The sequence below is a fragment of the Crocuta crocuta genome, unplaced genomic scaffold (assembly GCF_008692635.1).
Source record: "Crocuta crocuta isolate KB4526 unplaced genomic scaffold, BGI_CrCroc_1.0 scaffold1098, whole genome shotgun sequence".
Taxonomy (NCBI): domain Eukaryota; kingdom Metazoa; phylum Chordata; class Mammalia; order Carnivora; family Hyaenidae; genus Crocuta; species Crocuta crocuta.
Window position 1 is genome coordinate 122,163 of NW_027532879.1, and position 16,748 is coordinate 138,910.

Sequence of the window (16,748 nt, forward strand, 5' to 3'; positions counted from 1 at the left end):
GAGAAAAGAGGGAGGAGGGAAGGCGAATAATAGAAAATAAAAATACATAAAAAAGAAAAAAAGAAGAAAGAAAAAGCAAAAAAAACAGAAAAAAAAAAAAAAAAAAAAAAACTGAGACACAGAGCTCACAGGCTTCACAAAAATTAATTCTGTGGATCAGTGACTTCCATATAAATGAAGACGGGGGAAACCTCTACTGGATAACATAGAAGAAATCTAGATGTTATTGAGACTGGCAAGTATGTTTCTAAAAGACACAAAAGGCATAATTCATGAAGGAACGCTGAGATAAGCAGGAATTCAGTAAAATGAAACACTTCTCTGCAAAGAAAATCACAGGAAGGCATAGACAAGCCACAGACACGGAGAAAAAAATCTGCAAAAGGCATATCTGATAAAGAAGTGTTAGCCAACATATATAAAGAGCTCTGAAAACTCAACAAGAAGAAAACCAACAACCCAATCAAGAAAGAGGCCAAAGGCACGAACAGACATCTCACCAAAGAGGATACACAGGTGGGAAAGTGCACAGGAAAGATGCCCCACATCACATGTCCTCAGGGAAATGCAAACAGAAGCAATGAGACATCCCTGCACCCCTTAGAATGACACAGTTTGAGAACTGCCTCCACCCTGTGCTGGTGAGAAGGCGCCACCCCAGGAGCTCTCACTCCTGCTCCTGGGAATGCAACACGGCGCCACCGTTTTGGAAACTGGCCTGTGGTTTCTTGCAAACCTCAACATGTTCCTACCATACAATCCAGCCACTTCCCTCCTGGGTAATTGCCCAAGGAGTTGAAAACCTAGTTCACACTAAAACCTACTCCTAGATGTATTTAACAACTTCCTTCATAATTGCCAAGACCTGGAAGCACCAAGTGGTCCTGCACTTGATGAATAAATAAATAAACTGGTCAATCCAGACAAGGGAACATCACCAGCTCTAAAATGAAACAAGCTATCAAATCACAAAAAGACTCCCAGGGAACTTAAATGCATGTTACCACATGAAAGACGCCAATGTGAAGGGTACACACTGGATGATTCCAACTACATGACGTTCTGGAAAAGGCAAATTAATTTGTTATGTTTATTTATATCTTTTGAGAGAGAGAGAGAGAGCACCCAGTGGAGAAGCAGAGGAAGAGAGAGAGAGAGAGAGAGAAAGAGAGAGAGAGAATGCCAAGCAGTCTCCAAGCTGTCAGCACAGGGTCCAATGAAGGATTCAAACCCCAAATCTATGAGATCATAACCTGAGCAGAAATCAAGAGTCAGACAATTAATGAATGGAAACACCCAGGCGCCCCAAAAGGCAAGGTTGTGGAAATGGTAAAATCATCAGCATTTTCCCTGGGTTGGGGGAGGAGTCATGAACAGGGGGAACGCAGGATTTTACAGCAGTGAAAAGACTCTGTGTGCTACTATAATGGTAGATACATGTCTTTCTCCCTTTATCTGAACTCACAGACCACAGAGTGGCTGACGGGCAGGGAGGAGGCCACAGGCCCAAGTGAGCCCACCGTCAAGAGAAACTTTGGCAAGTCCTTCTGGGACAAGGCCACCAAGGTCATGATGGGGATGGGCTCATATATGGAAACGGGTGGGCTTTTTGCTTCAAAGATCACTTAGGCCTGTTCCACTTGCTCCCCAAGTCACCCCCCCACCTGCAGATCAGCAGTTTCTTTGCACCTGGGACCCAGGAGTCCAGTCCCAGCTGTGCCTCTGGCCCTCAGTTTCTGGAAGGAAGGCAGATCTTCCAGGGGATCCTTGCAGCGCTGTTCTCAGGGAGTGTCAGGGATGCTCCACAGCTTTCTGGCTTCTTCTCCGTTCTGCAGCCTCAAGCCTGAGGAAGGGGCTCACCCCTCCTGACTTAGAAAGTGCTAGGAGCCTGTGCAGACGGGGGAAATCCCGACAACTTCCGAGGACCCACCTCATAGACTTTAGAGACCCCAGTTCTACATGCTGACAAGTTGGTCAGGAGTCCCCCCCAAAGAGGTTTGTTTCAACTGTAAACTCCCTAGGTCATGGAGAAGATGCTCTTTGGTACTCTCCCCTCCACCCCACACCCCTACAATATCCCACATTCCAGATCTAGACCAAGACACTCTGAGATGAAAACACTCTATGGGACACATCTTCAGGAGCCTCTTCCTAGGTACCCGACACTTGTCCTGGGAAGAGAACCACTTGTCACTGTTGATGTTGACCTTGACCACTGACCAAGGCAGTGCCTGTCAGCAATGTGTTATGACTCTTTTGAGTTCTCCCCTCCATTTCTAAGGGAATGGCCTCGTGTGAGTAACAGACCAGGAGATGGAAGCATCCCCTCAGGTGTCAACTTCCAGCACTGNGGTGGAGAAAGGCCACAGGGCATGGTGGGGGACGGGGGTGGGCGTGTTGGGGAGGCAGCTGGAAATGAGACCAAGAGAGAGTCTGAGGCACGACTGGGAAGGAGGCTGCAGTCAGAGGCTGCCCTGGGGGCTCATGGGAGAGGAGTGCAGGCACCTCCCCCTCTAGAGCACATGGGCAGGTGTTTGCTTCATGTTGCAGGGTTCTGAGATTAGGATACATGGTAGAATTGATGTTACTTAGTGGCACATAAAACATTGATGTATCTAGATTATTGATACAAAGTAGCTTTGAGAAACACAGTAGCTACAATGAACTGTGAGAAAATGGATGGGTTCCCTTGAGAAGCAGGGCTCGGTATACAAAAGTGGAAAGGAGACTCATTTGCTCTAGTTTTCATCATATGTGTATAATCTGTTATTTGTCATCAGGAGCTGTCTTCCAGTGAGGCATTAAATGATTTATTTCCTCTGTGTCATTCATCGTTGAACATTTGAGGCAACAGAGGCACCTGGGTGGCTCAGTGGGTTAAGTATCAGGCTCTTGACATCGGCTCAAGTCATGATCTCTCAGTTCCTGAGATCCAGCCTGGTGTTGGGCTCTGAGCACTGACAGCATGTAGCTTACTTGGGATTTTCTCCCCCTCTCTCACTCTGCCCCTACCTGCTATGTGCACTCTCTCTCTCCCTCTCTCTCCAAATAAATAAACACTTTTAAATTAATCAAATAAAATTTAAGCCAACAAAGTTCAGTCTACATATTTTAAGTAGGCTCACAGCCCACATGGCTGGGGATCGACACCACCCCCAGATCACAAGTCGCACCCTCCACAGATCAGCTAGCCGGGCACCCCTAGACTTCCTCTTTAATGTAGGTGCTATTGGGTGCACCTGGTGACTCAGTCGATTGGGGGTCTGACTCCTGATCTTGGATTATCTCCTGATCTCATGGGTTCATGGGTTGGAGCCCTGGGTTGGGTTCTGGGCTGACAGCGCTAAGTCTGCCTGGGATTCTGTCTCTTCCTCTCTGTGCCCCTCTCCTGCTCTCTCTCTCTCGCGCGCGCGTGTGCGCGCGCGCGCAAAATGAAGAAATATACTTGAAAAAAATAATATAGGTACTATTTGCTGAGTACGTAATGCTAGGCACTGATTTATGGTTTGTTTGTTTTTTTTCATTTAACCCCATGAACAGGTTGATGACGACAGTCCATTAGCATCCTCTCTGGGCTTAGGAGAAACTGGATGTGAACAGAGGCAGGTGACTTGCCCAGGGCCCTGCAGCAGGAGAGTGAAGGCGGGCAGGTGCTGCAGCTGGGAGTGCTCCGGGGGGACAAGGCTGTATGGGCGTGCACCTGGGGGAGATCATGCAGGATGGGGGTGCTACTTGGGGACACCATGTGGGATGGGGTTCTCCTGGGAGAATTAAGGCAGGATGGGGGTGCTTCCAGGGGGCACCAGGTAAGATGGGATGTTCTCAAGGGGGACCAGGCAGAATGCAAGTGGTCCAAGTGGGGGATAAAGTAGAATGTGATTGTTACTGGGGGGAGGGGGAGAACCAGTGCTTTTACAGATTCCCCAGCACTGGCCATTCTGTCTCTCAGAGCGTCTCCACCTGACTGACAGGGATGACTGCCTCCCCAGCCCAGAGAGGGGAGCAGGAAGGGATGGACAGGACGACAGAGGCCTCACTGGGAAGCGGGCTGTGCTGTTGACGTGGGCGCCTTTCCTCAGTCCATCAAGTCAGGATCATTCCAGGGAGCAAAACCTTCTCTCATGACCAGGTATTTACCGCCAATGACCTGCCACCTTAGGGACCCCTGTGTCCCATCTCCCTCCCGGGAATCTGCCCTCACCCTCAGCATCTGTCTCAGCATCTGTCCTACTCTCCCCTCCAGGCTGTTTCACCCCAGAAATCTGGATCAGGATCTTGAGTCTCACACTCAGGATCCTCAAGGGATCCCCCTTTCCCAGGTAACCCACCCCGCCCCCAGCCCCNCCCTGTGGTGGGTTTGGGGTCAAAGGGAGTAGTTCTGTAGCCCCGCCCCCCTCAGGCCCACCTGAGCCCCCCAAGCCTCCCTGAGCATCCTCCCTCCCAGCCCTGAGCACAGGCACCACCGCCACCTGGCGGCCGAGGACAGAACTGCCGCTGGAGACTTTGTGCCCAGAAGCCCTCCACCACCAGCTCAGCTGCACACACAGGTCATGAGCGCCTACTGTGTGCAGCACAGGGGAGCAGGGACAGGAACCTAGGTCGTTGTCCTAGAGAAGCGCCCAGGCTGCCGGGAGGTAGACACAGAAATCCGCTCGGGGAAGGCTGTGGGAGCCTCAGTCCAGAGGGCCTCGGCGTTTTCTTTCAACAGGAAGGTGGCTCTAGGGAGGGAGACTGGGTGACCGGATGGGGGGCAGGTGGGTGCACAGGGACACCAGGAAAGGTAGGAGTCGCAGTCACGGGAACAAATGTGGCTCAGGCCCCAGAGGACCTGGTCTCTGTCCCTGATGGAGGCCCAGGCAGCTGTAGGCAGAGGAGGCTGGTCCGAGTGCTGTGGGCTTCCTGCTCCGGGTCTGGGTGACAGTGTCCCAGGGGTGGCCGAGGCTGGCCGGGCGGGAATTCCACTTAGAGGTAACACGAGCCCCTCATGCAAGAATGTCTACTAGTAGAGAGACAGACAGACAGACAGAGAGCTAAATATACATGCAGCATGGTGGGAAGGAGGAAGGTGATTCAGTGATGGAGGGTCCCCATGCATGGAGGGTGGCAGGTGACATGGCCGAGCCCTAAGAGGAAGGAACCTGACAACAGGCATCTGGAGACACGGTGACACAGCCCTCAGCAGCAGCGGGTCCTGGGCCACCAGCCACTCAGCCCGAGGCCTGAGGACAGAGGGGAGAAGTGAGGAGAGCACACAGGGGGGAGGCAGAGCCAGGCCGAGCAGGCTGGGGTCAGGGACAGGACAGCACAGCCACCCGGCAGGCGGGGACTGCGGGGGGATCCGTGTCCCAGGCCACCTGAGCATGAAGGACAGCACGGCAGCAGGACCACGGCCCCTCCTCCCTGGCTGGGCCCCCGTCCAGCTGGGGGTGGGGTCTGCAGCTTCCATAGGAAATCGGGGCCCCTGAGGTGCAGGACGGCCTTTCCATCATGTGTCCTCAGGGTCACAAGGTCACGTGGGCAGTGGGCGCACGATGCATGTTTCCTGGACGGAGGAAGGGTCTCCTCCCACAGGCCTTACGGACGAGTTGGGACAATTCTCTGGACACCAGGCTTCGACATGAGTCACACTCTGCACCTGAATCAAGCAGACGACTCCTCCCACAGGCGGCCCCACAGACGAGGCCTTGGGCTCTGAGCCGCCTTCTCCGGAAGGGGTTCGAGGCTCAAGTCAGAGCTCGAGGCCCTGCCTGCTTGACTCTGCTCCTCGGGCTTCTGACCACCCAGTTCCTGCAGCTTCGGCCAGAGAGAGCTGACAGTTGCTGTCACGCTGACCTACCCCAGTGAGCATGCATCTCTCCCCTGCCCCAGCAGGTGCAGGCCCCAGCACAGGGACAGAAGGGACCCACCTGTAAGTGGGAGTTTCCCAGATCAGGCCAAGAATCACACGCTAATTAGAGGAGCTCCGTAGGGCCTCTGCACTAAAAGAGAAAGAAGGAACGTGGATCCCGGAGTCATATATGTTGTGAAATCTGATTAAAGCATCTAAACTGTTTCCTGGGGCGTCTGGGTGCCTCAGTCGGTTAAGCGTCCATCCCTTGATTTTGGTTCAGGTCATGATCTCACAGTTTTGTGGGTTCAAGCCCCTTGTTGATGTCTGCTGTACACCATGAGTCTCCCCGGGATTCTCTCTCTCTCTGTCCCTTCCTACTCGTGCTCTTTCTCTCTTAAAATAAATAAACCTTAAAAACTTAAAACAATGGGTTACCTTTCTAATATCACCCATCTAGAAAAACGTAAATAAATAATCAGATGTCCCCACAGGAGTAGGGAGTGTATCTCAGGAGGGATCTGCCTGTAGCATCTCCCACATTCCTCTGACCTGCGGGCCCCACCCCCGATGCAGAGGAGGGTCTCTCAGAACCCACCCCCCTAGTTAGCACTGAAAATCCTGATGCAGGTAAATCGGGTGCCCATTTCTGGACACGGTGAGTGACACTGGCCTGGCGGGGCCGTGTTCTCCCCACCAGCCCCCCCCCTCCCCACAGGGCAGCTCATGGACAAGCTGCTCCTGTCTGTTGAGCCCTATCTGGTCGCAGCAGCGGGACCCCATGGATGCACTGATGTGAGCTGTTGAGGGGGGACTGTGGGCCCCCAACCCAGACCCTCCCGGACGGTGGACTCCTTCCTTCCACGACCTGCTCATGAGCGCCTGCTGTGTGCCAGCCCCTGGGCCAGGTGCACAGACACGTCCACGAAGCTCCCGGCACAGGCTCTGCCCCGCACTCATTTTCCCAGGAGAAGACAGGCCCTAGGAGGTGCCCACAATGAAGAAGGGGAGTGGGGATCTGGAGTCACATTACGAGGTCAGAGCAGGTGTCACCAAGGACACCTCTAAAAACAGACCCACAGGAGGTGAGAAGTGACCCTGGACATCTGGGGAACTGCCTGCCTGGGGGAAGTGATGGCCCATGTCATGGCCTCAGGCAAGACCAGGCCTGTCGTGTTCCAAGAGGGAGAGGCAGGTGCCCAGAGCCTGCGTGAGCCCAGGCAAGACAGGGAGGAGACTGAGATCAGAGAGGTGTCAGGAGCCATATCAACTCCACCCTGACTTAGAGACCGGGGACCCCAGGGCGGGAAGGGCCTCAGAGCTGCCCCGTGACCCACCTCCTGCTGGGCAGGTGAGACACCAGGGGACAGGTGGGAGGCACGCCCCGGGCTCCGGGATAGAACTGGGCTCCTGAACTCCTTTCTCAGACCTGACTCTGAGCGGAGCTGCCCTGGCCTAGGCCGGAGGGAGGGCTGTGCTGTCCGCCCTGCGGTGTCCAGGAGGGACCTGCTCCCTGGGGCCCTGAAGGTGGGATTGGAACACATGGATGTGTCCGCCACCCCTGCAAAATCGTCCACCTGGGGATGCTGTGCACACAGCTTCACCTATAAGCCCTGCACCTGATGAGGCTGGGACTCAGGGAAGCCCCTGACCCAGCACCCTGCCCTGACAGCAGCCCACCCGTGCTCAGGACGCTCCCCAGCCTCGCTGCCTGGTTCTCCGCGACTGTGTCTGGCTGGTCCCTGGGAAGAGCCCTTGGGGCGGCCAGCCTGGTGTGTAGGGGCGGCGGGGTGGGGAGGGGGGCGATGAGGAAGGGTGGCCCAGGGTGGCCTGGGCAAGAGCAGGGTGCACAGTCAGCGTGTCTGCCAGGCTCCTGGGGGGCCCTTGCCTGTCCCAGGGTGTTTGCTGCTGCGGGTCTCCAGAGGCTCCTTGGGAAACAGGTGTTGGGCAGGGGGGAGGGGGAAGGGCAGAGCAGAGAGTAGGGAGGAGTGGAGGTGACAGGTGGCCCTTAACCTGCCAGAGACACTGGGAAACGTGTCATGCCCCTCCACCACCCACAGGTTTGTCTCTCTCCACTACAACAGCCCCAGAAAGGGGAAACAGAGGCACTTGAGGAAAGGGCTGCCTACCTGGGACTCTCCTCTCCCACCCCAATTCCTGAGTGCCTCAGGATGAGCCCCGTGTGGAGACCCCCCCTACACTGCCAGGTCCAGGCGGTCCAGGTTCTGGACCTGCACATTTGCAGACAGGAAGGAGGTTGGGTCCGTGTACTGCAGTACGATGCGGGGTTCAGTGAGAAGATTGTGCACAGAGAGGGCTAAATTTGGACACACTTGCTGTCCATGGTGTGGACGCCAGAGTGGAACAAACGAAGCGAAGGGGACTTTAGGTGTTTGGCTGAAGTGAGTGGGTGGATGGTGGGACCTGATCCAGGGAGAAATATCATCAGAGCTGGGGGAGGCCCCTGGTAGACAAAAATTCAGTTTCCTGCAGGTAAACTCTGGCTTCCAAGAGCAGATGTCGATCAGGAGCCGCGAGAGGGTGTCGAGTCAGGACTGGAGACGTGGCCTCAGCACAGCCAGGCTCCCAGCCACCAGCTGGAGTCCCCTGGGGAGAGAGGAGGGCTGGGCGCTGACCAGCAGAGGATGGGCCAGTATAGACGGAGCGGGAGGGGCGGGTGGGGAACCTGCTGAGGGCGGAGTCAGAGTCACAGAAAATACACATTTTTAAACTAAGATTGAAAATACAAAGCCAGAGTAGATCTTAGACAGTTTCATCTATTTTCATTTTTAAGTGTTATTTATTAAGTTTTGAGACAGAGACAGAGAGAGAACACACATCCTGACAGCTGGGAGATTTCAACTGGATGAGACTGGATGTTGTGACTTCATAATGACTTTGTCCCAGAGACTGACATTTCTGACAGACTGATGTCGTCCATGTGGGGAGCCTGGGGTCTGTGTAGGGAGGCCAAGGAACTGAGGCTGAGCGGAACTGGAACACAGTTTTGGACCCATTTACATACTCAGGTCCCCCTTGATCTACCACGACCTGGGTCCTCTGGTGAACTTGTACACAAGGACTTCGTGTAGAAATTCACAAATGTTGCCTAAATCCAACTCTGCACAGAGCAGTCGGGGGGGGGGGGGGGGCGGGACCAGGGTTTCAGGCTTCACACTCATAATGAGGTACCACCGAGGGTGGATTCCCTGCTGCTTCCAGTTCAATCTCCATCCTGACCTGGCCTGGCGTGCGGACCTCAGTGTAGACAGGACGGAGAGGGGTCTATTGTTGTAAATGTGCTTCACTCGATCCCTGGAATGCAGACAAAGGAACAGGGAGGCCCCAGAGGGACCCCACAGATGCCGTGCTGCTCACATGACCTCCCCCCACAGCGCCCAGCACTGCATGGACCCGTGTTAATACTGCATGTCTGAAAGGGATACAAACACGAGGCCAGAAAGTGCAGATGAGTGGGTTTGACCAACTCACACCCAGGCTCACAGGGACGGGGGGGAACCCAGGTCTCACCTTGTCCCTGCCGTCCCGGGGCATCGGCCTGCTCACCCTGCATAGAGGACGCCACCATCACGGTCCCTGGGCTTCTCCTGCGACCCTGCGCCTGAGCCCCACACACACGGAGCTGAATCTGAGCCTTGGGAACCTTGCCCTCCCCCCACCAGGACCCCCACGGTGATGCCCACACCCACCAGCCTCCCGGGGGACATTCCCTGAGCAGCAAAATGCAGGGGGGGGAGCTGAGGGTCAGTGAGGGAGGGAGGGGTGTGGGCAGGGGAAGGAGACGTGCACCTGCCTCTCCCAGTCTCCAAGCTCTTCCTCTTCCCACGTGAGCACCGCAGGTACAGCCCAGCTCCGAGGATCAGCAGCACGACCACAAGAGCCCCCAGGATGTTTCGAAGTAAATACGCACCGGCCTGTCCGTGTGGACCTGTTTCTCCCTCTCAGAGACGGTGAAGAAGGAAAAGACAAGGGACAATGTCAGATGCCCATTGCCAGGCACGTGGAGGCGTCTGAAGGGACGGGTCTCAGCTGGAGAGGGGGGACATGGCAGGTGCTTTCACCAACCAGTTCTGAGCCCTGCTGGGGGCCGGGTGCTGAGAGGAACAGGACAGGGTCCCCGCGCTGGAGGAGCTCATCAGTGGGGGCGGGGCTGGGACACGCACAGGCAGCCACCAGGGCCATGCGGTGCACTAGAGGTTTACAGCAGGTATGCAGGTCTTAGGGAGGGCTTCCCGGAGGAGGTGAGAGATGAACTCAGTTTTGAGGGAGGAGGGGGAGGTTACCAGATACTCAGGGGGGTGCAGACTATGGAAGGAGGGACAAGACCAGGAACACCACGTCCAATCACCTGCCCTGGGGGCAGCCAGCACCCCTGCAGCAGGTGGAGGACGACCGGGCAGGGNTCTGTGGCTCCCGTGGCATGGCACTCCAGGGTGACATTGCACCAGTCTCGTGTGAGGGACAGGGTGTCCTCCAGGACCTGGGGACGGGGCACGGGCTCTGGGGCAGGAGGGACAAAGGACAGGGTGTCCCGTGAGTGGAGAGCATCACACTCCTGCTTCCTCGTGTGAATCTCACTGACGCCCTGGCTCCTCCCCGGAGGACGGTGAGTCCATTTTACAGATAAGACAGAACTGACCTCAATGTACAACAAGTGACTATAAGGAAGGAGATACTGGGTGGCTCAGTCAGATAAGCATTGGACTTTGGCTCAGGTCATGATCTCACAGTTCGTGGGTTCGAACCCGGCGTCAGACTTGTGGTGACCACTGTCTCAGAGTAGGAGCCTGGCTCAAATTCTGTATCTTCCTCCCTCTCTGACCCTCCCCTACTCATGCTGCCCCTCTCTCTTTCTCACTTGCTCTCACTCTTTCTCTCTCTCACTCAGAAATAAATAAAACATTAAAAAACAAATTTTAAGGACCAGAGATACTGAGTGAAGCCCCAGGTGATTTCACTAGACTGAGCACATCTCAAATTGTCTCTGGAGAAAATACATATAGACCCCTCTTACTAGAACCCAATTCTTCTAAGAAAGTGGCATTTCTCCTAAAAGAAAGAGAAGACAAGGGGCATCTTATGGGCACAATGATGCGTCTTACTTTGGCTCGGGTCATGATCTCACATTTCGTGAGCTCAAGCCCAACCTTGGAGTCTGTGCTGACTGCTCACATCCTGGATATTGTTTCAGATTCTGTCTCCTTCTCTCTGCCCTTCCCCTGCTCATGCTCTCTCTGTCTGTCACTCTCTCTCAAAACTCAATAAAAATTTAAAATTAAAAAAAAACATTTTTAAAGACACAAGAAAGGTACGGAAGGATCTGTCCTGTTCATGCCTGGGCTCCCTCCTCCTATGCTTGAATGTTGGCCGGGACCGCACGGCCCGAGGTGCACAACTTCCACCTGGCAGCTCTGGTGCCCCGAGAATGGTCCCCGGCCCCCAGCAGAGAGGCCACTGTGGGAAACGCAGTGGGGACCCAAGGAATGGACACCCTGAGCTCATTTAGAACGTGCATAAACTTGCCGTCCACGTGGAAGACAAGAGACAGACTGACGGGCAGTGTGGGGACCTCAGGGACCTGAGGCTGAAGGATCCGCTCTCCTTGGAGCAGGATGTCTCCCTCCACAGGGGGGTCAGAGACAGAGACAGAGAGAGGGCTGACTGCGTGTCTGAGGAACGGTCACCCTGTGAACATCTCCTGCGTCCGGGGAGTCTGGGAGTGAACGGGCCTCAGGCTGGTGTAGAGGAGGAGGGACAGGGCAGGGAGGACCCCACATGGGTTGTGTATGAGACTGGTGATCACTGTCCCCAAAGATGACCACGTGCTAACTGTCAGAGCCTGAGATGTCTTAGGGTCCATGGCAAAGGGGAACTGAGGTAGCGAAACAGCTGACCCTAAACTAGAGAAGGTCTGGATCGCTGGACATGAGCGGTGGGATCACAGTGTCCTCACACATGGATGGAGGAGGGGAGGAGGGGGAGAGGGATGCACAACCAAAAGGACTCAGCTTTCTAGGACCGGCTTTGAAGGTGGAGAAAGGAGCCACCTGTCAAGGGATGCGGCCACCAGTACAAGATTGAACAGGAAAGATGCGGATCCTCTCCTGGAGACTCCAAAAGGAGCACAGCCCTGCGGACACCTGACCCACATCACAGTGTCTCCGGGTCTGACCCTGACCCACACACAGGTGCACACGGGGTTGAGGCTGCACTAAGACACCTGTAGGTCCATCTGTGACAGCAGCAACAGCCGCCACCACACCAGTTAAGGACACGTGTCCCGTGAGCACAGTAAGGGTTCCTACAAACCCCCACCTCCCCACGTGTCCCTTCTCTGTCCTGAAGCACCGAGGGATCCACCCCTGCTGGGAGTCTCAGCCCCGCCTCCACTCGTGCTGAACACGCTGCTTCTGATTTCAGGGGAGAAGCAGAGCCTGAAGTCTGGGGTCTGGAAGGGATCTTGCAAGGGGCCCATGGACACTCCCAGGGACCAAAGCAGGGGGTAAGCCTGTCCTGGGGGAGGGGCCACCACGTACCGTAGACACTGAGGTGGAAATACTGGGCATTTTCTATCCCTGTGCTGAAGGAGCATCGAGCCCGGTACCACCCACTGTCCTCGAGGGTCAGCTTGTCAATCCTCAGGGTTGTTGTGTTGAGCACATGGAGCCTCTCCTTGAACTTGTCCTGGGGGTTGACCCATTCTGGAACATCCACCCCAGGAGAGACGTGCAGGAGGAGTATGTAGTTTGACTCGTTTTTAATGGCCCAAGAAATCTTCTCCAGCTTGGCTTCAGGAGGTACTTCTGGATGTCTGGTCACATGAAACACCACAGAACCTCCTTGAGTCCCCTTCAGGGAAACTAGGTTTCTGGAATCCTGCACTCCAGATCCATGGGCCCCAGAGCTCCTGACCCCAGTGCTGAAGGCGCCTAGGGCATTGGAAACACAAAGCATGAGTGTGTTTCATAAAGCACGAGGAGAAAACCATAGACCCCATCGTGGTAATGAACTCCACCCAGTGGATCCCTTGACTCCGGGGGGCGGGACACAGCGCGAACCTGGAGCGAGGCTGGAATCATGTCCTGGTCCTAGTGGGGCGTCCCCTTGAACACGGTCCTAAATGCTCACCTGAGTGTCTTAACCGCCTGATCTGAGAGTCTGGACGTGATGACATCACGGGTAGAAACCACTGAGCACACTGGGTCAATGCCCAGTGCACAGTGTAGAAGGAGCTTCCTATGTGGCTGCAGAGACCCCAAAGCCCACACACCGAGGGAGCCCTGGCCCTGCAGTAGGGGCTGCACCCTGTGACTTGCTCTGAGGAGCGGAGTTCATCTAAAGTGATGGACGTCACTCAGTGACAGCAGGTCTCACAAGAGTGTGACTTCCGTCTCAATCACACCCTGTCCCTCGCTTCTTTGATGAGCCTGCTGCCATGTTGAGGCTGCGCTGTGGGCACATCCATGTTGTGGGGATGTAGGGCAACCTCAGGCCAGCACCCATGAGGAGGGAGGCATCAGTTTAGCCCCAGGATCTACTTTCCCTCCTCAAGTGCAGGGGTGAGGGAGACCACACCCTCCCAGTTGACCTTGAGCTCCCTAAGCTCCACACAGACCTGGATTTCAGTCTGAGAGGCCCATGGACTCAGCCCCCAGTGTATCTGCCTCAGGTCCTGACCTGCACAGGCTGTGAGCCCACATGGTCAATTTCAAAGACCCCAGGGTCAATGCAGGAGACACAGCAGCATTGACTGGGATGGCACTGACAGAAGTGGATCCTGTCCCCTCCTGGGCAGGCCCGTGTCAGGGTCAGTGAGGCTGCATGGCCGGCCTTCACCCCAGTCCCTCCAGCTTCCCTCATGGGACTGGGGCCCTCACCCCGGGCCCAGCACCCCTTAGCCCTCAGGCCCAGGCCCTCAGCTCCTGCATCAGTGGGAAGGTGGTCACACTATCCCTGCCCCGGGCCGGCCAGGAGAATGACAGGGATTCAGTCCTCAGCCCCTTGCCGGCCCCTCCTCTGTCCCTTCCCTCCAGAGGTCACCGTCCTCTGACCCCCAGTGCAGGACGAGGTCGGGGCAGACACGTGCCCTGGGTGCAGGACCCACCCCGACACGGCACAGACAAGGTGCACAGAGACGGCAGGGGACATGGCCACCAGGTCCCTCTAAGCAAGTCAGGACACAAATGCCATGGGTCCCAACGGCACAGATCTCCATCTCTCCCATCAGACACTGGTCACAAACTTGATTTTGGATCACAGCCTCCAGGACTGTGAGACAACAGCTTGATGTGGTTCAAGCCATCAGGTCTATGGGATCTTGTACTCACAACCCCAGCAATCTGATGCAGCAGCCAAGGGTCAGTGACCAGCACGTGTGGACCCTGTGAGGGCTCCTGGGACCCAGGTGAGGCTTCACCACAGCCAAACGCTCATTGTCCTCTTTCCCTTCTGCCCTGAGCTGGAAACCAGAAGCCCCACATGTGCCCTCCAACAGAGGTGGTGTCAGGTCCTCCCCAAGACACCAGATCCACAGGAGCACCCCTCCCTGCCCCGCACAACAGCCTCCCGCCCAGAGACCAGAGTCACTCACTGAGGAGGAGGCTGGTGAATCCCAGGAGCCAGGGGGCCCAGCACAGGCGCAGGGCCTCTGGGTGTGTTCCCATCACAGGCTACCTCCCTCCAGGCTTGCTCTGGGCCTACTCAGCAGGGGAAGAAACATCCAGAAGGCAGAGGCAAGAGAGGGGGAAAGCTTCACCCAGAGCCGCTCTTAGTTCCTCCCACCCCAGGGGCGGAGCTAACTGTTGAGAACAAGCTGGCTGGTCTAAAGAAAGCCATTCAGATGCTTCCTCTTACCTCCACCCCTGCACTGGGATCAGGGAATGATGACAGATGAATGTAATAACAATCCCCCCCACACACACCGCAATGAGATCCTGGGTGTGTGGGGCCCCGTTCTGAAGGCCCCACCAGCCTGGTGACCTCAGCTCCTCAGCCGGCACCCAGCGAGCCCCCTTCCCTGTGTCCCTGGCCTCACACTCAGCCCTGCCGCCCTGCTCCCCAGGGACAGCTGATGGCCAGGGGCAGAGTCACACTAACCACTGTACCAAGGACTTGGGCCCCCCTCCCCTCGTGCTTTGGGCCTGTCCTATGTCTTTAAACCATTTAAGAGGTCAAATTTCCCTTCTGCTTTTCTCTGCACTTCAACAGTGTGGCTTCCAGGAGTCCACGCATCCAGTCTGGGCCCCTGACTTGCGCTGTGCACCCCAGGCAGGAGAGCATCAACACTGCTTTCTTCCCCGGCTCTCATCCCGTAACATGGATGGTGCTTCAGAAGGCTCAGTCCCTGAGCCTCGTGCGAAGAAACTCCTGGATAGAGTCCACATCTGGGAAGCTCACCACTGGTCACTCCAGCAAGATGGGGAGCAGGTCAGCCATACCACTGTCCCTGTCCCTACTCCCTGGGGAGCACTCTCAGGGGAGGAGTGTTTGCATGAACAACAGTGCATGGGGGGTGGGGCCCAGGGCCTAGGATGGAGCCCCCAGCAGCTGCAGGTCAGGGACACGGGAGGGGCAGCCACCGTGCACTCCATGCTGGCACCACACCAGGGACATTTTCACCCTCCGGATATGGATCTCCATCTCCTCCCGCCATCCTGGACAACAAGAGAGCTAATTCACTGACCACAGTGTGTCGAGGTTTCTGTGGTTCACAGGCACAGTCGCTTTGAGAGGCCATTTCATGGATGAGGAAAGTCAGGACCCGTTTAGGGAACTTGATGAGCCTATGGTCCTGAAGCCAGAATGTGGCAGAACCAGGCCCACATCTCAGGCTCCTAGGCCACAGATATTTCCAAACCTAAGTCCCTCCTGACCTTGACAAGTGACATTGAAGGGGGAGGGAGGCCAGCCTGCCCCAAGGCAGCCTCTCACCTTTCTCACACCCCCAGGCAGAGGAAACAAGGCCTGTGGTTGCAGTTCTGTGGTCTCTGAGATCCACAGAGGCCCTTGCTGACCACAGTCTCCCCCCTGTACTGCCTGCTTCACATGAGGCAGTTCCTCCAGCCCTGCTCAGGGTGGGGCTTGCTTCTCCCCAACCTTAAGAAAATTCAATAAGAGGTATACTAACTGTGGAGGATGAAATAAAACCAACTTGTACACATGTGACATGGGTTTCTATGTAAAAAATCCAAAGAATATATACACCAAGAAGCAAAAGTACTCATCATCTGATGAAGACTGATAGCACAGTTGCAGGACACAAGGTTCCTACATGACACTCAATTACTCACTTTCACACCAGCAATGAGGAAATGGATTTTGAAACTGAAAACACAGTTCCGTTTACACTGAAACCAAACAGTGAACTATTTAGGCCCCAACTGATCAAAATATGCAAAGATCTTTATGAGGAAAACTACAAGACTCTCATAAGCAAAATCAGAGAAGTCTAAATATATGCAGAGATAGACCATGTTCATGGATAAGAAGGCTCATTATTATCTAGATATTCATTCTTCCCAACGTGATCAGTCCATTAGCTCAAAAACAATCTATATCCCAGCAGGTAATGGTGTAGATATTGATCACATGATTCTACAGTTTGCATGGAAAGAAAATGACTCAGAGGAGCCCATACCATGCTGCAGAAGAGTGAAGGTGGACAGCTCACACACCCTCTCCCTCAAGAGCTCCTATAAAGTTACAATCATCTAGACAGTACAGATTTGGGGAGAGATGAGCCAAGAGGCAAATAGAACATGCAACAGAAAAGAGCCCAGAAATAGACCCACATATAGATGGTGAACTGATCTTTGACAAGGAGCAAAGGCAGTACCATGGACAAAAGACAGTCTCTTCAACAAATGATGCTGAACAACCAGAAAGACATCCCCATGAAGAA

General features: G+C 55.0%; 2 protein-coding genes and 1 long non-coding RNA gene across 5 annotated transcripts in view; all 3 read right to left on the bottom strand.

Moving 5' to 3' along the window:
* LOC144216330 (CD48 antigen-like) overlaps window positions 1–16,748 on the bottom strand; it is a 114,612-nt gene that overhangs the window by 29,951 nt on the left and 67,913 nt on the right. The gene's annotated exons all lie outside the window — the stretch shown is intronic.
* On the bottom strand, window positions 8,843–10,064 carry LOC144216326 (uncharacterized). Its single transcript, XR_013330650.1, has 3 exons — window positions 9,642–10,064; window positions 9,359–9,449; window positions 8,843–9,142 (listed from the first exon to the last, which is right to left on the bottom strand). It is a non-coding gene; the product is annotated as an uncharacterized LOC144216326 (long non-coding RNA).
* LOC144216323 (protein turtle homolog A-like) lies at window positions 10,128–14,551 on the bottom strand. Its single transcript, XM_077745648.1, has 3 exons — window positions 14,439–14,551; window positions 12,385–12,777; window positions 10,128–10,348 (listed from the first exon to the last, which is right to left on the bottom strand). The coding sequence occupies exons 1-3, from the start codon at window positions 14,509–14,511 to the stop codon at window positions 10,128–10,130; spliced, it is 687 nt and encodes a 228-aa protein (XP_077601774.1). The 5' UTR covers window positions 14,512–14,551.